The following is a 23781-nucleotide window of genomic DNA, read 5'->3' on the forward strand; positions in this document are numbered from 1 at the left end:
AGAGTGGTTGGTGTGGTTGGCTAGTGCATATTTAAGACCTTCCGTATTCAGTTAGGCAGGAGAGGAGAGACTGAGAGGAGGGAAGGGGAGAGGAGAGGGGAGACTGAGAGGAGAGGAGGGAAGGGGAGAGGAAATGGGAGACTGAGAGGAGAGGAGGAGGGGAGAGGAGGGGAGGGGAGGGAGGGGAGGGGAGAGACAGAGAGGAGAGGAGAGGAGAGGAGAGGAGAGGAGAGGAGAGAGAGGAGAGGAGGGAGAGGAGGGGAGGGAGGGGAGGGGAGAGAGACTGAGAGGAGAGGAGGGGAGGGAGGGGAGAGGAGAGACTGAGAGGAGAGGAGGGAAGGGAGAGGAGAGGAGAGGAGAGGAGGGGAGGGGAAGGGAGGACTGAGAGGAGAGAGGGGAGGGGAGGGAGAGGAGGGAGAGGAGAGGAGAGAGAGGAGAGGAGAGGAGAGGAAGGAGAGGAGGAAGGAGAGGAGAGGAGGGGAAGAGGGGAGGGGAGGAGAGGAGAGACTGAGAGGAGGGAAGGGGGAGGAAGAGGAGAAGAGGGGAGGCAGAGGAGAGACTGAGAGGAGAGGAGGGGAGGGGAGCAGGGAGAGACTGAGAGGAGAGGAGGGGGGGGGAGGAGAGACTGTGAGGAGAGGAGGGAACGGGAGAGGAGAGGAGAGACAGAGAGGAGAAGATGGGAGGAGAGACTGAGAGGAGAGGAGGGTAGTGGGGAGGAGAGACTGAGAGGAGAAGATGGGAGGAGAGACTGAGAGGTGAGGAGGGGAGATGAGAGGAGAGACTGAGAGGAGAGGAGGGTAGTGGGAGGAGAGACTGAGAGGAGGGGAGATGAGAGGAGAGACTGAGAGGAGAGGAGGGGAGACGAGAGGAGAGACTGAGAGGAGAGGAGGGAAGGGGAGAGGAGAGACTGAGAGGAGAGGAGGGGAGGGGAGAGGAGAGACTGAGAGGAGAGGAGGGGAGGGGAGAGGAGAGACTGAGAGGAGAGGAGAGGAGAGGAGAGGAGAGGAGAGGAGAGGAGAGGAGAGAGGAGAGGAGAGGGAGGGAGAGGAGAGGAGGGGAGGGGGGGGAGAGGAAATACTAAGAGGAGAAGAGGGGAGGGAGAGGAGAGACTGAGAGGAGAGGAGGGGAAGGGAGAGCAGAGGAGAGACTCAGAGGAGAGGAGGGGAGGGGAGAGACTGAGAGGAGAGGAGGGGGGAGGAGAGACTGTGAGGAGAGGAGGGAACGGGAGAGGAGAGGAGAGACAGAGAGGAGAAGATGGGAGGAGAGACTGAGAGGTGAGGAGGGGAGATGAGAGGAGAGACTGAGAGGAGAGGAGGGTAGTGGGGAGGAGAGACTGAGAGGAGAAGATGGGAGGAGAGACTGAGAGGAGAGGAGGGGAGATGAGAGGAGAGACTGAGAGGAGAAGATGGGAGGAGAGACTGAGAGGAGAGGAGGGGAGAAGAGAGGAGAGACTGAGAGGAGAGGAGGGGAGACGAGATGAGAGACTGAGAGGAGAAGATGGGAGGAGAGACTGAGAGGAGAGGAGGGGAGAAGAGAGGAGAGACTGAGAGGAGAGGAGGGATGAGAGAGAGGAGGGGGGAGATGGAGAGACTGAGAGGAGAAGAGGGAGACTGAGAGAGGAGAGACTGAGAGGAGAGGAGGGAAGGGAAGGGGAGAGACTGAGAGGAGAGGAGGGAAGGGAAGGGGAGAGACTGAGAGGAGAGGAGGGGAGACGAGATGAGAGACTGAGAGGAGAAGATGGGAGGAGAGACTGAGAGGAGAGGAGGGGAGACGAGAGGAGAGACTGAGAGGAGAGGAGGGGAGACGAGAGGAGAGACAGAGGAGAGGAGGGGAGAGGAGAGGAGGGGAGACGAGAGGAGAGACTGAGAGGAGAGGAGGGAAGGGAAGGGGAGAAACTGAGAGGAGAGGAGGGAAGGGAAGGGGAGAGACTGAGAGGAGAAGATGGGAGGAGAGACTGAGAGGAGAAGATGGGAGGAGAGACAGAGGAGAGGAGGGGAGACGAGAGGAGAGACTGAGAGGAGAGGAGGGGAGACGAGAGGAGAGACAGAGGAGAGGAGGGGAGGGGAGAGGAGAGAAGGGGAGACGAGCGGAGAGACTGAGAGGAGAGGAGGGGAGATGAGAAGAGAGACTGAGAGGAGAGGAGGGGAGACGAGAGGAGAGGAGGGGAGACGAGAGGAGAGACAGAGGAGAGGAGGGGAGACGAGAGGAGAGACTGAGAGGAGAAGATGGGAGGAAAGACTGAGAGGAGAAGATGGGAGGAGAGACTGAGAGGATAAGATGGGAGGAGAGACTGAGAGGAGAAGATGGGAGGAGAGACTGAGAGGAGAAGATGGGAGGAGAGACTGAGAGGAGAGGAGGGGAGACGAGAGGAGAGGAGAGACTCAATTATATTTCATCGTAATTCACACTGCTTACTACTCTGAACCTAAAAACATTTCCACATACCTCAGAAGCCCTAAAGGGGTCACTGTCAACAAGGAGAGACACGAACACAATCAATACATATGGACCGTGGACCATACATGAAGAGACCCCTGTACTCCAAAAAGTTACAAACCTAATACAACAGGTGACATTTGACTTGATGTTGTATTTTTACATTCTCTATATCATTAGACAGAGAGACGTGCAGAGAACAGTACAGAGTTGCAGGAAGAGGTTGTGTATCTATGCCTCTAAATGTGTTTGTTTGTACTGGGATGTGTGTGGCCTGTTTGTTTGTTTGTTTGTTTGGTGTGTGTGTGTGTGTGTGTCCTGGGGGATTTGACTGAACACAGGTACGTTGTTTGTCTGTAGTCTAGCTGCACCGCGGCCGTGCTAGCATGTCTTCCTCCCATTTCCATTATAGATGCACCAATTAAAATACATTTCAAATGGCCCCGACACACACACACACACACACACACACACACACACACACACACACACACACACACACACACACACACACACACACACACACACACACACACACACACACAGCACTCTGCTTTCACACACTCACAACGCACTGCTTTGAAACCCCTCTTTAGTATCTTTTAATCAATGCTCTGCTTTGCTGCTGCAGGGATTGAATGTCTGTATACCTTAAAAACAACAACATTCAATTGAAATGAATACATTAGACAGACACAGCTTTTCCTAAATAGTGGTTGAAATTGAAATGACCACTCTCTTGTTTGGATTCGTTGGCTTAGTTTGGGACACATTTGAGAGTCATTCATTTTAACATGAGTGTTTCTGTTACTTCGTTTTTCTAATTCATTGAGCTCAATAATTTTTTTGGGGGAAAGGGTGATTATTACGATAAGGTATCACAGCTTTCTATATTTTTCTAATTGTCTGATGGTTCAGCTGAACCCAGTGATGGTCATTATCAGCGGTGGAAACTCATTTTCCTAAAAACAGAAACTCCCACTAAACACACACACTGATGTGTGTGTTAGTGCAAGCAGTGTGTTAGTGTGTTACTGTTCTCAATGTATTTCAAAGGTTTTATGGTCCTGTATTTTGGTGTTACTGCAGGTGAGGAGAGAGAGACAGAGAGAGAGAGCGAGAGAGAAAGACAGGTGAGAGAGAGAGAGAGAGAGAGAGACAGAGAGAGAGATGGAGAGAGAGAGAAAGAGAGAGAGAGAGACAGAGAGAGAGATGGAGAGAAAGAGAGAGAGAGAGAGAGAGAGAGAGAGAGAGATGGAGAGAGAGAGAAAGAGAGAGAGAGAGAGACGGAGAGAGAGACGAAGAGAGAGATGGAGAGAGAGAGAAAGAGACAGAGAGATGGAGAGAGAGAGAGAGAAGAGAGAGAGAGAGAGAGAGAGAGAGAGAGAGAGAGGGGCCGTGCATCTCTGCTAAAGTATTTGTTTACAGCCAGGAGAAAGATGCATTGATTCCAACTCATCTTTGTCGATGCATATAGACTGAAGGATACATCATAACAGAGGTACGCCTGGCCAGACGGGTGTGTGTGCGTGTGCGTGTGCATGTGCATGTGCGTGTACGCGTGTGTGTGTGTGTATGTATGGTGTCATAGCCGTCGCAACTCACACCCCAGAACGATTTCCTTACATGATCATGGTTTAATTGATAGAAGGATGAAGGGATGGCCCTCCTACGATGCCACAGTTACCTCTAGGCAAACAGCCGCTCGTTGTTGACGATCAATTAACACAGTGAGAAAACCGAGGAGGGAAATGTTGATTTTATACCACATCCATTTATTTGGTGAAATACAGTATTTATCTTTTATTAGAAAGGTATTAATAGAGGGTGAGATCCGAGACAGATCAGTCACTTGTTTTGTTCTGTGTGTGTGTGTGTGTGTGTGTGTGTCTGTGCTCAAATGCACACATTCACACACACACACACACCCTTCAAAGCGGGGCCACGGACCAGATTGGTTTGGGGAGATGGTTTTTCTCTCTGTTCCTCCAAACCTGATAATCATAACACTTCCCTTTCATCTGTATGTCCCCCCTTTCCACCCCTCCACCCCTCCACCCCTCCACCCCTCCGCTCCCTCATCCTCTCATCCATCCAAGGGAGGGAGCGTATATGACACAGGACAGGGGGAGAGAGAGATTTTTATTTTTTAAGATAGGGAAATACACGTTTGACGAAATAGGGTTCACCCCCCCTGAGTGTGTGTGGAGCACAGAGCCAGTCGGACACTATTGACATCCGCTCCTCATCTGTGAAACACAATAGTTAGTGGAACACCGGCGCTCCGGGATTTTCCTAGCAGTGGGAATTGCGTCGTTCCGAGGCGCCGGGAATACAGTCCCTGCTGGGGTTGGAAGGCGGGGAGCCGCTGACATGCGCATGGAAAACGACCCGGACACAGTCAGATCCGAGGAAACATGTCCCAAATCATTCTCAAATCGTTCCCAAATCATTTCTCAATCATTCCACAACAAAGACCGTCCAGAATCTCGGACTGGGAAATGTAATCCCTATTTTTACTGCTGAGCTGGTTTTAGGATTTTTCATTTCATTTTCCCTTTTGGATAGTGTGAAAGATACGGAAATTCAATTCCATTATGAAACTAATTGATCCAACATAGCAGCATATCCACCTATTGCTTGAGTTTTCAGCACGTACTTTACTGTGAAATGTTCAAATAACTTGAAAAATACATGTCCTTCTTTGATCTTTTTACCCTGTCTCACTCTGTCCGGATCAAATATGCAGAAATCATAGCGTGAGCCAAGCGCTGTATGAACACATGACGGTCAGAGGAATATTTTTAATTTGACTAATTTTCTCACTTTCAGACAGACGGGTAGAGTATTAGACAGCACTAGATAGACAGGGAGAGAAAAAGGAAGAGCAGGAAAAGAAGAGAGGCTGTGAGAGAACGACAAGACTTTTGCCAATAAACAGATGGAACGCTGTATTTGCATGACAGGGCTTCATTCACAACGTTTGGTATCACCCTGGTCTGAGAGCCTTTCTCTCCACTGATGACAACTACCCTGAGAGACAGAGAGAGACAGACAGACAGACAGACAGACAGAATGCACTGGTTCTTTAAATCCCACTCTCCTCACCTCTCTCTCGCTCTTCACCGCTCACTCTCGTTATTCCTCTGCCCCCTCTCTCCCTCCCTCCGTCCCTCTCTCTCTCTCTCTCTCTCTCTCTCTCTCTCTCTCTCTCTCTCTTTGTCTCTGCCCTCCACTCTCCACCTGCTCGGCTGCTCTCTCTCTCTCCGTGCCGTGCAGACCGAGCCCTGCCTCTCTGCCATTGGCCGCCCGTCCACCAATGAGCAGCCCGGATGGGCCAGAGGGACTACATATGCAAAGCCTTGCTACATATTAATGAGCTCCAATCGTGGCTTTAAGTCCTTGATTAGAAGAGTGCTGGAGCTTTTGGTCCCAACTAGCTGGCTGCTGTGCCTATAGGCTTGTCACACGGAGGACCACTGTGCCTGATTGCAGTGCTCTGACAGGAACAGAGAGAGAGAGAGAGAGAGAGGAGAGAGAGAGATCGGAGCGAGAGAGAAGAGAGAGAGAGGAGGACAGGAGAGGAGGAGGAGAGCAGAAAAAAACTTTGATTTATAGAGGAGGCTTTCTCACATTATGGTGGCAGTGTGCAGATGGATTCCATAGAGCTTTCCCTTCCTGAGTATTTCTCCCTACACTCTGAACAAGAGTAGGTAAATTTGACCTTTTTACTACTTCTTTCCTTACCTCTTGTCATTGTGAATGCCTTTGACTGTGTGTGTGCCTGTGTGTGTCTGTGTGTGCCGTGCTCGCGTTTGTCAGAGTAGGAGTGTGTGTGTGTGTTATTTCGTGTGATACTGCGGAGGTGGCCGGGTAGAATGTCAAGGTTGCTTTCCACTGTCAGGTAGTGTGTGAAAATGTGTCTGTTTGACTGTGTGTAACAGTGTAACAGTATGCGTCTGTCTACTGGTGCTGGGCTGCGGTACAGACAGGAGCTCTCACTCAGCGTGAGGAATTGAATTTCTGCCGCTCCACCTGAGTAGGACACACACACTCTCTCGCTCACACACACACACACACACTCTGGCATGTCTGTCCCAGCACAGAGAGCCGTACTACTTGATGAGCCACTGTATATAATAGAGCGTGTGTGCGTGGTATGGGATGTCTAAGTCTTAGTTTATTAGGTGGGGTCAGTGTGTTCAGCGTGTGTGAGGGCTGTCCGTCAGCCAGCCGACAGAGTGAGAGGGGGCGCGGGGGGGCGGCCAGGACGGAGAGGGAACGGACAGAAGCGGCAGGGGGAGGAGGAGGAGAAAGCGCTCTTAAATGCCAGGAGAGCTTGAATTTCAGACGGCCAGCACAGCATGTGGCTCTGCCGTGGCATCGGAGACAACAGTGCGCTGCGTCGCTCCGCACGGACACACCGTGCACACACACACACACACACACACACACACACACACACACACACACGCTGCTCCTTTAGCTAGCGCTTTGCTCTTTTTGGCTTGTGTTAAGGACAGTGTTAAAAATGCAGATTAACTGGCTGGTGGAGCAGCCAGGCGGAGCATCGTGTGTGTGTCGAGTGTTTTATGTAAATACAGAATCAGGGATCGGGAGCATCACTCCCATACCTCTCTGTCTACAGACACACAACCCAGAGAACGGTGACCATCGCCAGAAGACTATAAAACAAGTGTTTTAGTTAAGCTGTCTACTCAATTACATTTCACAAATACATTTGAGGAGAGTTCCAGGTGACAGAATTACCTAAAGTGTGGCGTGTAAATTAAAGGGGAGTCCTAGTTTTGGAGAGAAAAAAATATTCCCCAAATCGCACGCTCCTCCCTCTGTTTGTTAATACTTGGCCTTAAGCAAAGTGAGTAGAATGAAGAGAGAACAATGGAGCGATAGATAGGGTGAAGAGAAGAGAGGAGAGCTGGACAAGTTGACTTTGTTTGAGTGTTTCTAAAGGAAACCATGGCACTCTTGACCCCTGCCCTGGACTGTGTCTGAACACTGATAACGCTTCTAAAGTGGAGCCTCGCTTTCCAGCCTTCTTACAGACTATATACATACACACACACACACACACACACACACACACACACACACACACACACACACAGACCGGAGGTTAATATAGAGAGAAAGAACGGCTAGATTGGTAATCTACATAGAGAGAAATGAAAGGTCATGTTAATGCGAAGGTACACAACCCAACCACTCTACCTGCAAGCCTACCGACTTTCTGTGCGTGTGTGTTTGTGGGGTCGTGTTTGAACAGTGTGTGTGTTATAATTTGGATACGGGTGGGTGTAAAACCCTAGCTTTGGAATGTACTTCTCGTCTTCGGAAACCTTGTGTAAAATGACCCAATTATTTATTTCTAAATTACGTATTTATTGATTTATTATATTTGAGAATTATATTTGAGAGTATAGTGTATTTGAGAGTATAGTGTATTTGAGAGTATAGTGTATTTGAGCATTTTGCAAGGAGTGTGTGAATTGCAGTGGTGTGACTGAGATATAGCTAGAGGAGCTTCGAAAGGGGCGAAGGACGTGTAGTATGAAGGAGACCAGACGATTCAGGAGACAGTCTTTTCTCCTGTCTACAGCGATGGGCTTTAGCCTGGGTTTTCGCCCCTGTCTCAGTGTCATTAGTGATCCGGGGTTAGAGTCGCTTCACATAGAGAAACACACCGTCCGAATCCCTCTCTCTTGGTCCCAGCTGTACCCAGGCTTTACTCATAGTCATTACTCACCTCTCTCACCGCTCGCTCCCCGCTCACCTCCTACGTCGAAATTGACGAGTGGGATACTAATTGATATATTATGGATAATGATAATAATAATAACAACAAGTGCCATTTTGACGATTATCATAATTATATTCGCTTCATGCCTGAACATACATTTCATTTGCATGTCATTAAGGGTTTTCCCCTCTTAGTTAGTTGAATTGATTTAATGTGTTTTGTTGTTGTTGCTTATTCCTAGAGGTCACGGGGATGTTGAAGGTAGATTGTCATGCCGGGTTTTTTTGATTGAAAGAATAGGGGAATGATTTAATAAAAAGACTTGGGCCGATTCCTGAACCTGCGAAAGGTGTATTTTCCCGGCTTGTTGTGCCTTGCAGAACACTTGGGATATATCGTTAGATATCGCTGTGCATCTATTTCCCAGATAAATGGTGGGAGCATATGTGATTTTAAAAAAATGTAAATGACACATTGAAATGTTCTACATTTTATATCATTGGATGTATGCGGTATCTTATGCATGTATTCGGTGCGCTATATAAAAGGATATGATTTTCAATGTTTTGGAATGTGACTCGTTTAAAAAAACCTGGTGTTATTTTAAGTATGTCTTTTCAATGTTTTGGAATGTGACTGATATGTTAAATACACCACATTCGTGCTAGAGAATGCAACATTTCCAAAAACACACAGAACCGACAATGCGCCCGGTTCTTTTGTGTGTGTGTGCAACATTGCTTCTCTGTTCTGCCGATAGGACAGTCATATCAGATGTGATGATTATTTTCCAATTTTATATTTAGGACATTTGAAATAATATACATTCTAAGCACTTGCAAAATGTTATTTTGTTGGAGCTCCTGTCCTGATTTTGCGTTCTCCAGCACAAATGTGGTGTATTTAACATATGTGTATCCAAACTGAATATGTCTGTTTAGATTTTAGGGGGATTGGACTGGATTATACCGTCTATGGCCGTAATTAAATTGAAAACACAAGATTAATATTTGCATTTACAGCATAAAATAAATTCTCACTTTAGCTTTACAATTACAATAAAATCTTCCACTAGAACCCAGAGTCCCTCCACTATAATAATAGGTCTATCATTTTTGAATGAGCGGTTTCTAATGGAGAACTCTGTCCGTGCCTCAGAGACAGCCTCCTCCTTCTATAGATCCCACCACATTCTGATATAACCAGCCAGTCCGAATAAAAGTTTAGGATTTGATTTATTTTCTTCTCCTGTCCGTCTCTCGTTCGGTTGTTCTCTGTGTAGAGGAGATGAAAGCACTGGAGGAAGGGATCAGGGGAATCGAAGGGAGATTGCGTAAATTAAATTCCTTTTAATCTCCTTATAAAATCATTTACTTAAATCATCTGTCAAATCATGTCAATATGTCCCCTACTGAGTGTGTGTGTGTGTGTGTGTGTGCGTGCATCTATTTGTGAATTTGTGCTGCGGTGATTGTGTATATATGTGTGTGTGTGTGCTCATATAATTCTGTGTGTCTGTGGCTTATCCCCCTGTCCGATCAGGATGGTGTGTAAAGGTGTCATAGGGTGTGTTTTTTACGCATATGTGTTACCCCGTGGCCCCTGTCCCATTGTCTCCACAAACACACACACACACGGTGGCGGCCCCTGTTGTGCAGGGTGTGAGACATTCCGAGGGTAATTAACTGTGGTTTAAAGAGAGAGCCTCCTGAGCAGACCCGTTCACCCCTCAGAGACGGAGAGCAATACGTGTGTCTGTGGATGTGCACACACACACACACACACACACACACACACACACACACACACACACACACACACACACACACACACACACACACACACACACACACACACAATTTAAAATGACATTTCACACACGTTGACACACACACACACGCTACTAATGTGAGCAGAAAGCCAAGGATAAAAGAGGAGGCCTTGATGATGTGATTGTAAATTTATCGGATTTATGTTCAATCCATCAGGGTGTGTGACTGGGGTGTGTGTGTGCGTGTCAACAAGATCTCACGGTTTGACCAATTTGACTTCAGATGCTGATGTCTGTCCACCTTTCTCCGAAAGTCAAATTTCAAAGTCGCTCCAAACGTCAAATTTGGAGGTGTTTTGGACACCCTGGGTTGCTCTGCTGCTGTCTCCGAATTCTGTGCCAGAGTTCACGCCCCACCGCCACCGGTCCACAACACCCGAGCAATACCCAAGCATACTTGATGGTAATATTGCTCACCGTTGCCCCTAGTGGCTGGTTTCGAAGGCATCTCCCGACGTCATGGATGGACGTCGGATTTCGAAGGTGGATCTTGAGCGATCTGGCTGGTTTCCTCATAAAAGCGCTGGCTGAAATAGCCTTCTGACGTACAACGCCAGCTGAGACACAAACGGCCGCGCCATTCCAGAGGTACGCGTCGCAATTAGCAATTACACCCCATGTCGCTGTCGCTACGGAGGCTGAACCCTTCCCACCTTTCAATTCAATTCCCCTCCACTACACTCGCCCCCGCCCCCCTCTCCCTCTCTCTCTGTCTTTCTCTCTCTCTCTCTCCGTCCCTCCGCTCCTCTCGCCCCCCCCCTCTCCCTCTCTCTCTGTCTTTCTCTCTCTCTCTGTCTTTCTCTCTCTCTCCGTCCCTCCGCTCCTCTCGCCCCCCCCTCCCTCTCTCTCTGTCTTTCTCTCTCTCTCTCTCTTTCTCTCTCTCTCTCCATCCCTCCGCTCCTCTCGCCCCCCTCTCCCTCTCTCTCTGTCTCTCTCTCTCTGTCTTTCTCTCTCTCTCCATCCCTCCGCTCCTCTCGCCCCCCCTTGCGGATTCCCCTCCTCCGTCATTCAAGTATCCCGTCGCTCCCTCTCTCTTTTTTATACATCTTTGTCTAGAAAAAGAGAGAGAGTGTGAATTGACAGGGGATCGTTTATCATGTCATCTCCGTGATGCGTGTTTTTTTTTTCAGCACTAGGGAAAGTGGTCTTTCACCATATCATACCTCTATGGCCAAAGTAATGCTGCCATAATAACACAGATTGCAGAAGCCAAATACATTGTTATTCGTGTTTTGTCCTTCCTGTGTGGTTGGAGTAAAGGTGGTGGTTTGATGCAAATTCAGGCCACTGTAAACTATTTAGTAGGTCTGTCTAAGCGCAGGCCTGTGTGTGTGTGTGTGTGTGTGTGTGTGTGTGTGTGTGTGTGTGTGTGTGTGTGTGTGTGTGTGTGTGTGTGTGTGTGTGTGTGTGAGAGAGAGAGAGAGAGAGAGAGAGAGAGAGAGAGAGAGAGAGAGAGAGAGAACCAAGAGGGAGAGAGTTAAGTGCTAGGTCTGTTTTGCTTCTCAAATAGGGCGGCCTGCTGCTGGTTTGCACTGCCAGGTCACCCGTATTCAACGTCCGTTTTTGTCTCAGGAAACTGACCACTAGGGGCAACCGTGAGCGCTGTTACCTGCCTCTGATTCCAAAGCGATGCATGTTCGAATCCAGCGATAGAAAGCAGTTTTTGATATTTTGGTTTCAAGGCTATCACAAACGTTAACTTATCTATTTGGAGTTTATGCCTAACCTTTAAGTGAAATCATAATTAATGCCTTAAATCAAACTTAACACTTCGAAATTTGACGTTTGGAACAACTTCCAAATTTGAAATTTGAGAAACATGGAGGAACGTGTGTGAGAGCTTTTTAGGTTTGCATGTGGCTGAGAGACAGAGACTCTTTGGTCGGTGAGATGCAATGTGTGTGGGAAGCAGGGTGTGTGGGAAGCAGTGTGTGTGGGAAGCAGGGTGTGTGGGAAGCAGTGTGTGTGGGAAGCAGGGTGTGTGGGAAGCAGGGTGTGTGGGAAGCAGGGTGTGTGGGAAACAGTGTGTGTGGGAAGCAGGGTGTGTGGGAAGCAGTGTGTGTGGGAAGCAGGGTGTGTGGGAAGCAGGTTGTGTGGGAAGCAGGGTGTGTGGGAAGCAGGGTGTGTGGGAAACAGTGTGTGTGGGAAGCAGTGTGTGTGGGAAGCAGGGTGTGTGGGAAGCAGTGTGTGTGGGAAGCAGTGTGTGTGGGAAGCAGGGTGTGTGGGAAGCAGGGTGTGTGGGAAGCAGGGTGTGTGGGAAGCAGTGTGTGTGGGAAGCAGGGTGTGTGGGAAGCAGGGTGTGTGAGAAGCAGTGTGTGTGGGAAGCAGGGTGTGTGGGAATCAGGGTGTGTGGGAAGCAGGGTGTGTGGGAAGCAGTGTGTGTGGGAAGCAGGGTGTGTGAGAAGCAGTGTGTGTGGGAAACAGTATGTGTGGGAAGCAGGGTGTGTGGGAAGCAGGGTGTGTGAGAAGCAGTGTGTGTGGGAAGCAGTATGTGTGGGAAGCAGGGTGTGTGGGAAGCAGGTGTGTGGGAAGCAGGGTGTGTGAGAAGCAGTGTGTGTGGGAAGCAGTGTGTGTGGGAAGCAGGGTGTGTGGGAAGCAGTGTGTGTGGGAAGCAGTATGTGTGGGAAGCAGGGTGTGTGGGAAGCAGTATGTGTGGGAAGCAGGGTGTGTGAGAAGCAGTGTGTGTGGGAAGCAGTATGTGTGGGAAGCAGTGTGTGTGGGGTAATCATGGTTTCCATTGCTCTCACTTCTAATGGGAGGAGACACAGGTGACCGGGACACAATAAAATGCAGATTTAAACTGAAGAGAACCTGCGTGTCTGAGTTCACAAGGTCTCTCTCTCTCCCTTTCTCTCTTTTCCACCTAAATTCCCCCTCTCTCTCTCTCACACGCTCCGTAGGGACCGTGTTTGAACGTATGTTTGAGTGTGTTCTACTCTCCTCTACATGCCGTGGAATGACTCAATTGTCATTATCCTGCAGCAGGGGGAGAGAGAGAGGGAGAGATGGAGAAAGAGAGAGAGAAATGGAGACAGAGAGAGAGAAATGGAGAGAGAGAGGGAGAGATGGAGAGAGAGAGGGAGAGATGGAGAGAGAGAGGGAGAGATGGAGAAAGAGAGAGAGAAATGGAGAGAGAGCGGGAGAGTACGGAGGAGAAATGAATAGCCACGCAGAACCCTGTCTGACAGTGAAATATTCCTCCCCTCATCCTCCCATCATGCTTCATGTGTATCTGATGGGGAGAGAATGACACCACCCCATCTCTCTCTTTCTTTCTTTCTTTCTTTCTTTCTTTCTTTCTTTCTTTCTTTCTTTCTTTCTCTCTCTCGCGCTCTCTCTCCCTCTCTCTCTCTCTACCTCCATCTCTCTCTCTCCCCCTCCATATCTCTCTCACTCTCTCCACCTGGCATCGTCCCCTATCCCCTGTCCTTCAGTCTCCCTCTTTCTCTTTCTCCATCTCACTCTACTTTAGTGTTGCGTTCAGTTTAAACTATAGGACCCTGTTTGGAGAAATTATTTTGAACGAGAGTATTGTAGTGAGCAAGAGATGTACGAAAAGGGTTTTCATTTTCTTTTTTTTTGAAGTCTATATTTTTTTATTGAGTACGCCGTACATTTTCATTTCCGATCAATTATATAGTTAATTTAATGTAAATGAAATATATATTAAAATGTATTAGATTTTTTCCCTGGTGGGTCATACACAGGATTTAAATGCTATTGTGTGTCGCTGTTGTTTTATTGAGCTTAATTTGGAAGGAGATGATTGTTTTACGTTTCTAATTTTAAAGGAGCAAATCTGTATGAACAGACAGACAGACTGACTAACCAAAACACAGCCGTAAAACAAACAGACGTGTGTTTCTTGTATGGGTGTGTCTGTATGTCTGTGTCTTGTGGTCGGTGATAAAGAGCAGTGCTGGCCAGGTTTCGGTTGTGTTTTCACTTAGCCGTGCTTGACCACACCGGCTGCTCTACGGAGCGGCGAGTATCCGTGTGTGTGCGTGAGTGCGTGCATGGGACGTGCGTGTGTGTGAACTGCTGTAAGGTCATGACCCCCGTCCCTCCCATCCCCTGTGCCTGCGTGCCTCTCTGCCCCCAGTACCATCCCAGTTCATCAGCCCTTACCGTTCCTACTTCCTAATCACAACAAAGACAACTCTGAATTAAGTGCTCAACAAATATTTAGTGGCCAACACGTAAAAAATGTTGGGGTTAAATTATGCGTTTCTTTTTTTTACGGTTATTTTTGAATTTTTGAATATCATTATTTAGCTGTTTTATCGACTCAAAGTAGTGTCTTTTTAGTGATTAGAGGTTTCTCATAATCGCATGTTCTTTATCAGACTCTACCGGGCTGCGGAAATAATCTGTCAACGCCGCAGACTGAGAAAAGTGAAATGCACAGATTATAGGCTACATGTACTTTTAGGTGAAAATAAACTCAGAAACAGAGTTTGTAGTTAATAGTGTTTGTGTTGTTAAAGGGTTTCCATAGACTCTCATCTCTGAACCCCCTGACCCCTCGACCCCATTTAGAGTGCATTCCTTAAGAAAGCATACCTCCTCTCGCTCTCTCCCTCTCTCTCCTTCTCTCTCTCGCTCCCTCTCCCTCTCCCCCTCCCCCCCTTTCTCCCTCTCCCCCTTTCTCCCCCTCTCCCTCTCCCTCTCTCTCCCCCTCTCCCTCTCTCTCTCCCCCCTCTCCCCTCCCCCTCTCCCCTCTCTCTCTCTCCCCCTTTCTCCCCCTTTCTCCCCCTCTCCCTCTCTCCCTCTCCCCCCCCTCTCCCTCTCTCTCTCTCCCCCTCTCTCTCCCCCTCTCCCTCTCCCCGGGTCAGTCGGTACTGTCACCTTTCCACAAGCTCAGTCGTATTAAAGCCGACAGTCCATCTGCCACTCACCCCGCTAACAGCTCCCGTCGCTAACACTAATACACACACACGAACCCCACCTGCCCCCGACACACAAACACACACACACACGCGCTAATGCTAACACACCACAGTCACTCTGAACTACCCACCTGCTCCCTACAGTACCATACCACCGACACCATCTTTACCCCAAAACACAGACCAGTATAGAACAGACAGCATAAAGTGAACAGCACGTACACTCTCAGTTCCTCTCTGCTTTCCTCTTGGTGTGTGTATTGGGCTGTCTAGGGGGTTATTGGGGGGGGGTCAGGGCTGAGGAGAGGGGGGGGGGACGATGGTGATGGTGGCATTTGTGGTCCTCGGGGCTCCTGCTTCTGCTTTGGGAAGAATGGCACCTGTCTCATCGATCACCGCCTCACCATCACATATACACGCATACACACACACACACACACACACACACACATCCACGTGCGTGTGCACACACACACCGTAATGGTCCTTCGATTCACAGATGGACCAGCAACACTTGAGTGAGTCACTGAGCATTGGCAAGGCATGGACACACACACACACACACACACACTTGGCGTAATTTGGCTCATTGTCCTGTGTGCTAATCCGTGTGTGTTTGTGTGTGTATGTTCCTTACATGTTCTGACAGGGGCGTGTAATAGGTTCACGTAGAACCCTATAGGTTAATGCTCTTTCGCAGATGTCCCCTCCTTTCCCCTCTCTCTCTCTCTATTCTATCTGCCCCCCTCTTTTATCGTTCTCCTCTCCTCCTGTTCTCTCCTACTCTCCTCTCCTCCTGTTCTCTCCTACTCTCCTCTCGTCCTGTTCTCTCCTACTCTCCTACTCTCCTCTCTTCCTGTTCTCTCCTACTCTCCTCTCCTCTCCTCTCCTCCTGTTCTCTCCTCCTCTCCTCTCCTCCTGTTCTCTCCTACTCTCCTCTCCTCCTGTTCTCTCCTACTCTTCTACTCTCCTCTCCTCCTGTTCTCTCCTCTCCTCCTGTTCTCTCCTACTCTCCTCTCCTCTCCTCCTGTTCTCTCCTCCTCTCCTCTCCTCCTGTTCTCTCCTACTCTCCTCTCCTCCTGTTCTCTCCTACTCTCCTACTCTCCTCTCCTCCTGTTCTCTCCTCTCCTCCTGTTCTCTCCTACTCTCCTCTCTCCTCCTGTCTCAGACTCTCCCTACTCTCCTCTCTCTCTCCTCCTGTTCCTGTTCTCTCCTACTCTCCTCTCCTCTCCTCCTGTTCTCTCCTACTCTCCTCTCCTCTCCTCCTGTTCTCTCCTACTCTCCTCTCCTCTCCTCCTGTTCTCTCCTACTCTCCTCTCCTCTCCTCCTGTTCTCTCCTACTCTCCTCTCCTCTCCTCCTGTTCTCTCCTACTCTCCTCTCCTCTCCTCCAATCCCATCGCCTTTTATGTACCTTATTTTAAATACAAAATGTGTCTGTTGTTTTAGTTGTCAAATGATGGTTTTTAAGCATGCATTTATTTGTGTAAGTTGATTGTTCTTCCTGAAATAATGATGTGGGTTTTGTTTTCAAAATCAGGAAACATTACGGCCGTACATGATCATTGTCCATTATCGTTATGAGCTAATATGACATGTTCTGAATATACCAACCTTCTGACTCCTTTATCAAATTCTCCATGTACTGTGTAATGTTAGTTCTGGATAACTTGTGTAGGCCTACATCTGTCGTTTATTGGCTGGGTCAAGACTTGGTTAGTACCTGACATGCTTCTCCTAAGGGCCCACACCTCCCCCTCTTCCACCCCTCTGTTTTATCACCTCAGTTTGTTTTCTCCCTCTTCTCCTCCGTGGACTCTGAGAGTGCTGAGATGGCAGTTGCACTCTCTCTCTCTCTCTCTCTCTCTCTCTCTCTCTCTCTCTCTCTCTCTCTCTCTCTCTCTCTCTCTCTCTCTCTCTCTCTTCTCTCTCTCTTTGGTACTATGGTAGTGTTGTATCTATGTATAGGTGTCTGTCAGGTCTGTCTGTCTGTCTAAGTGCTGTGTATCTCCACTGGGCCCTGTGTTTCACAACATCTTCTGTTCAGAGCTCTTCTCACAATATCTAGCACCAAGGAATGGCTGAATGAATGGATTGTCTTCAGCTGGTTCTGTTGTCTTTGTGTGGGAGTAAATAGTTGTGCTGTTCATTTTTAGTGGTTTAACTGACTCGCGCCTATGGTGGAATGTGAATGTGGTTTTGAATTTTTGAATTAGGCGTTTGCATGATGCTAACTAAAACAAATATTTTATTTGAAGGAATTTATTTCAGTCCCAATAGTAGTAATTGTTGTTTAATTGCCTATATTTCATGTGAAAAAATGCATTGATTATATCGTGACATTTGTGTAATTCTCATCCTAAAAGTACAATTTAAGAAAATGCAATAGGTTGACTTTTGATATTGTGTAACGCTGCTGCTTGGCCGTATATATATATATATATATATATATATATATATATATATATATATATATATATATACGTTGCATACTAAACCCCTTGCCACTCCTCTCTAAAGGAATAGCCTTTCTCCCTAAATAACCCTTCATATTTTATGAACGTATAAGGTTTAACACTCCATCCGATTATAACGCCATAAAGCGTAACGTAATAAAGCAATGCTGTGCTAATCCCGCTGGTATTTTAGCATTTTTTGCTAATGTAAGTGAATGCGATGTCTGCTGTATTGATCTGAGCCCCGACAGTAGAGAGCTGAACTGGGGCTTGACCATAGCCGTGTGTTGGAGCCGGCCGTGTCTGCACAGTATCGATTCATCCTGTTCTCTCAACTGGAACTGAAGGCAACACATTACATACACAGGACTTTTTCCACTAAGCCCTAGCCTTCCGGCCTACCCAACCCCCCACACACGCACACCACCATCAGGACTGAGTGTTCTCTCCCTGTACACACACATATACACACGGACATGCACGGAGAGCCACAAACACATGCCAGGCATGGAAACAAGCATACTGTACACACATGCCTGCAGACACAGATACACACACACACACACACACACACACACACACACACACACACACACACACACACACACACACACACACACACACACACAAACAGTGGTGTGTCTGTGTTTGTGTGGTAAACATGTCTTTACCAGTGTGTGACAGAGGGCCATGTTTTGGCAGTAATTATTGGTGCACACACAGAGGTAGCCGCATACACAACACAACATATTACACAGAATTAGAAGATTACGGAAACATCACATTCTCTCATGTTTTAATATAATATATGTTTATTATAATATACAATTAAATGCATTGATGTCATTTTGAATTTCACCAACAGAGTACCGTTATATGATGGAAATAAATGTACACATATTGACCATTTTTTTGTAAATGAGAACTTGTTCTCAACTGGGCCTACCTGGTTAAATAAAGGTGAAATACATTTTTAAAACATTTTGACTGAATAACATGGAAAGAGAGGTGGAAAGAAAACAGCATTTTATGCACATCCCACTGATTTGATTATCCAAATTAAGATGTTGGCTTATATTTTCAATTACTAGAGATAACGTTCTATTTTTGAATGTCTATTTTTGACTGTCTATTTTTTGACTGTTAATTTTTTTCAGCTCATAATATAAAGCTTTTCCTATTATTAGTTTAAATATCTTTCCCCGGTGTTCTCTCTTTTAATGTAGGGAACCTGAAAATGTAATAGCACACACACACAGTTTCCCCTAAATGACGTCAAACCTTCTCGACTATCTGCCATTTTTTTTTGGGGGGTTGGGGGGGCGGGCGATGATTCTGATTCCCTTGCCAGGGGTGACCTTATCACCCTGGAGACAGATCCTTCCCTGACGCAGAGGCGGGCTTTGATTGACAGCTATTAGTCCCTCCCCTTTCCTTGCTTTTTATCCTGAGACTGGTAATACCGGTACCGTATTAAAACTGTCCAGGAGGGCTTCTGTTAACGTCACACACACACACACACACACACACACACACACACACACACACACACACACACACACACACACACACACACACACACACACACGTCTCCCAGGTAACACTGTCCGTTAAATACTGCCGTTAAACATTTACCTTAAAGGCCTCCGCTGTCCGTGCGGACTGTCGCAGATGTCCGTAAACGTTACCGTAGCTTCAGGCCATTCAAAGTGTCGGTAAGCACTGTCTGTCGTTGTCGTATATCAGACCCCATGGCGTGAATACTGTATTGTACAGCCTGTACCCTCTGTCTGTAGCATCTCTATAGGGTCTATAGATTCAAGGTAGCGTCAGGAAGACTTTTTACTACACAGGTCACCTCTACAGCCATTTCTGTGTATGAAGTGTCAGGCCTACTGTTTCTGTGTACTCCCTAGAATCTCCAGGCTTCCAGTTTGATAATACTACGTTATGTACAGGCTGACTGTCTGTGTATGAAGTGTCAGGCCTACTGTTTCTGTGTAACCCCCAATCCAGACTGCTGGCCTCTTATCTGACCCACTGTCCCCCTGTGATTCTCTGTGTTGTAGAATGAACTTATCAAAGGCCCAGGTTAATAGTGAAGATAAGTACGGCAAATGTGGCAGCGCGTGGAGAATGCAACAGACATACGACCTCGATGCCACTCACATGCGTGACGCACATGCACTTTATAACCCAAGGTAAGAGTGGAAACACGCCACACACACTTACACGCACACGCACGCACACACACACACACACACACACACACACACACACACACACACACACACACACACACACACACACACACACACACACACACACACACGCGCACACACACTCGCACATCAAAAGCGAATTCAAAGTACTGCTGTTTCTTCCATGTCTGAATGTCTTAGTTTGTGTGTGAAGATAATTTGATGTGATTTAATTTTAAAAAATGATAATCCCAGTTAGCTGACGCCGATGGCGACAGCTGGTCTTACCGGGGTCTGACATATATAACGAATAAGACATTACAGACAAAATACTTCACCATTGATATACATTTAAAAACATTAACAGGTAGTGTGTGTGTGTGTGTGTGTGTGTGTGTGTGTGTGTGTGTGTGTGTGTGTGCATCTATCAGTTCCACATACATGTCATTACATACACACAACAAATAGGTCACATGGGGGAGAGGCGTTGTGCCGGTGTTGCTTTATTTGTTTTTTAAGATAACATGTGTTGTTCGTGTATGTGTGTTGTGTGTTTGAGTATGTGGGTGTGTGTGTGTCATGTAGGCCTGTATGTACTGTACATATGTTTGTTTCATACCTGCATGTGTGTGCGTGCGTGCGTGTGTGTGTGTGTGTGTGTGCGTGTGTGTGTGCGTGTGTGTGTGCGTGTGTGTGTGTGTGTGTGTGTGTGTGTGTGTGTGTGTGTGTGTGTGTGTGTGTGTGTGTGTGTGCGAGAGTGATGTCTTTGTTTGTAATACTATCAGTATTGCCACAGCACAACCCCTCCAGGCCTTTTTAAAAGTAGGGGGCACGACTATACTTGCGCTCTAACCCACCTGTGATATTCAGAATCATAGCGGTTATCCCTCTGTGGGTTTAGGTTACAGTGATAAAAGGTCTGGAATGCGTTCAGAAAGGAACAACGTTGTAGAATGTTGTTGTTACGTTCAGTACATTGCCCCGTCCTGAACGCTCCCTGGGTCTGTGATGAGGTTAGAAGCAGTACAGAAGCAACACTAAGTTGTGTTGACACTTTAATGGGTTGCTAGTTGTTGTGTAGCAGGGGCTTGCTCCTGTTTAGTGGTTGTTTGTTGTTGTGTTGTTTTGTTTCCCGTGGGTGGCAATGGCCATTTCAAATATAAATGTATTGCTTACTCATCACTGTGATTTTTACAATGTTTTGGTTTCATTTGTTTGAAATGTTTTGGTTTCATTTGTTTTAGCAGTGATGATATGCTTTGTTACAAGAATTCATGTGACGTTTAAGTACTTATAATGTGGTAAGAAAGTGACTGTGGGTGTGTTCGAAATGTGGTTGTGTTTACAATGTGGCTAGGGTTAGTGGTTGTGGTTGTGGTTGTGTTTGGAATGTGGCTAGGGTTAGTGGTTGTGGTTGTGGTTGTGTTTGTTTAGAATGTGGCTAGGGTTAGTGGTTGTGGTTGTGGTTGTGTTTGGAATGTGGCTAGGGTTAGTGGTTGTGGTTGTGTCTGTGTTTAGAATGTGGCTAGGGTTAGTGGTTGTGGTTGTGTTGTGTTTAGAATGTGGCTAGGGTTAGTGGTTGTGGTTGTGTTTGGGTTGTGGTTGTGTGTGTTTAGAATGTTAGGGTTAGTGGTTGTGGTTGTGTTTTTGGAATGTGGTCAGGGTTAGTGGTTGTGGTTGTGTCTGTGTTTAGAATGTGGCTAGGGTTAGTGGTTGTGGTTGTGTTTGGAATGTGGTTAGGGTTAGTGGTTGTGGTTGTGTTTGGAATGTGGTCAGGGTTAGTGGTTGTGGTTGTGGTTGTGTTTAGAATGTGGCTAGGGTTAGTGGTTGTGGTTGTGTTTGGAATGTGGTCAGGGTTAGTGGTTGTGGTTGTGGTTGTGTTTGGAATGTGGCTAGGGTTAGTGGTTGTGGTTGTGGTTGTGTTTAGAATGTGGCTAGGGTTAGTGGTTGTGGTTGTGGTTGTGTTTAGAATGTGGCTAGTGGTTTGGCTGTGTTTGGAATGCTAGGGTTAGTGGTTGTGGTTGTGTTTGGAATGTGGCTAGGGTTAGTGGTTGTGGTTGTGGTTGTGTTTGGAATGTGGCTAGGGTTAGTGGTTGTGGTTGTGTTTTAGAATGTTAGTGGCTGTGGGTTAGAATGGTTGTGGTTGTGTTTGTTTGAATGTGGCTAGGGTTAATGTGGTTGTGGTTGTGGTTGTGTTTAGAATGTGGCTAGGGTTAGTGGTTGTGGTTGTGGTTGTGTTTAGAATGTGGCTAGGGATAGTGGTTGTGTTTGTGTTTAGAATGTGGCTAGGGTTAGTGGTTGTGGTTGTGTTTAGAATATGGCTAGGGTTAGTGGTTGTGGTTGTGTTTAGAATGTGACTAGGGTTAGTGGTTGTGGTTGTGTTTAGAATGTGGCTAGGGTTAGGTGTTGTCTGTTTCCTTTGCAGCTGTGTCTGACTGCTTCAATGAGCATGTTAGTGACCACAGAGAAAGCGGGAGGGGAGAGAGGAAGACGGAGGGAGAGAGAAAGAGAGAGGAAAGAGAGAGGGAGAGAGAAAGAGAGAGGGAGAGAAGAAAGAGGGAGAGAAGAAAGAAATAGTGTTTGTATGACAGTGAAAAAAGAGGAGAGAGAACATAGAAAGAGGTGCAATGAAAAAGGGATATTGTGTTTGTGTGGCGAGGTGGAACGGAGACAGAAGCAGAAGAGGAAGAGATAAGAGACAAGAGGTAGAGAGGGGGATGGAGGTAGAGAGAGGGGTAGAGAGAGGGGTAGAGAGAGGGATGGAGGTAGAGAGAGGGGTAGAGAGGGGGTGGAGGTAGAGAGAGAGGTAGAGAGGGGGATGAAGGTAGAGAGAGGTAGAGAGGGGGGATGGAGGTAGAGAGAGGGGTAGAGACAGAGGTAGAGAGAGGGGTAGAGAGGGGGGATGGAGAGAGGGGTAGAGAGAGAGGTAGAGAGGGGATGGAGGGGGTAGAGAGGGGATGGAGGTAGAGAGCGGGATGAGAGGTGGAGGTAGAGAGAGGTAGAGAGGGGGATGAAGGTAGAGAGAGGTAGAGAGGGGGATGGAGGTAGAGAGAGGGGTAGAGAGAGGGGTAGCGAGAGAGGTAGAGAGAGGGGTAGAGAGGGGGATGGAGGTAGAGAGAGGGGTAGAGAGAGGGGTAGAGAGAGAGGTAGAGAGAGGGTAGAGCGGGGGGGATGGAGGTAGAGAGAGGGGTAGAGAGGGGGATGGAGGTAGAGAGAGGGGTAGAGAGAGGGGTAGAGAGAGGGGTAGAGAGAGGGGAGAGAGGGGGGGATGGAGGTAGAGAGAGGGGTAGAGAGGGGGATGGAGGTAGAGAGAGAGGTAGAGAGGGGGATGAAGGTAGAGAGAGGTAGAGAGGGGGATGGAGGTAGAGAGAGGGGTAGAGAAGGGGATGGAGGTAGAGAGAGAGGTAGAGAGGGGGATGAAGGTAGAGAGAGGTAGAGAGGGGGATGGAGGTAGAGAGAGGGGTAGAGAGGGGGATGAAGGTAGAGAGAGGTAGAGAGGGGGATGGAGGTAGAGAGGGGGTAGAGTAGAGAGAGAGGTAGAGAGAGAGAGGGGGATGGAGAGAGAGGGGGGTAGAGAGGGGGATGGAGGTAGAGAGAGGGGTAGAGGAGGGGGAAGGAGGTAGAGAGAGGGGTAGAGAGGGGGATGGAGGTAGAGAGAGTGAGAGAGCGGGGCCATCTGTCTGCCTGTTGTAGAGAGGTGGAGGTAGAGAGTCCGTCTGCCACGCAGGGGCCCTGGCTGCCACGGTCAGGACACTCTGGGGCGGCCAGCCGGATGCCTGAATTATTCAACCTGCCACACTGAATGAAGAGACAGACGAGGGAGAGAACGAGAGAGAAAGACACAGAGAACGAGATGGAGAATAGGAAGAGATGAAGGGAAAGAGGTGAAAGTGAAAGAGAGAGAGATAAAAGACAGACGGTAGATAGTGGTAAAAGGTGAAGAGGCACTGCAGATATGAACTAAAATGTGTGTGCGTGTGTGCGTGCGGTCGTGTGTGTGTGTGGGGCGATTGGGATGGGGTGATAGAAGTGCCTTGCCCTTCAGATGTAGTGGAATGCGTTAAATGCTTGGCAGACTCCTATTACCATATAAATGTAGATGTATGAAGATCATCAGAGGCATCATGAGTCACTGGCTTTTAGCTGGATTTACTACAGCCAGATGTGACCAGTTAGCCCACTGCGCTAGACACACACACATCTCACACA

General features: G+C 47.7%; 1 protein-coding gene across 3 annotated transcripts in view; it reads left to right on the forward strand.

The window, feature by feature from the left end:
- The first annotated feature begins 5860 nt into the window (after window positions 1–5860).
- LOC115138788 (estrogen-related receptor gamma) overlaps window positions 5861–23781 on the forward strand; it is a 112242-nt gene continuing 94321 nt past the window's right edge. For 2 of the 3 annotated variants that reach the window (XM_065025641.1, XM_065025642.1), the window contains exons 1-2: window positions 5861–6145; window positions 19441–19572. In XM_065025641.1, the coding sequence (XP_064881713.1) occupies window positions 6090–6145; window positions 19441–19572 (188 nt within the window). In that variant the 5' untranslated portion in view covers window positions 5861–6089. Of the gene's footprint in view, window positions 6150–19440; window positions 19573–23781 lie in introns of all 3 variants that reach the window. The other variant, XM_065025643.1, reaches the window with a different exon arrangement.

Source organism: Oncorhynchus nerka, linkage group LG12 (assembly GCF_034236695.1).
Source record: "Oncorhynchus nerka isolate Pitt River linkage group LG12, Oner_Uvic_2.0, whole genome shotgun sequence".
In the NCBI taxonomy this organism is placed as follows: Eukaryota; Metazoa; Chordata; class Actinopteri; order Salmoniformes; family Salmonidae; genus Oncorhynchus; species Oncorhynchus nerka.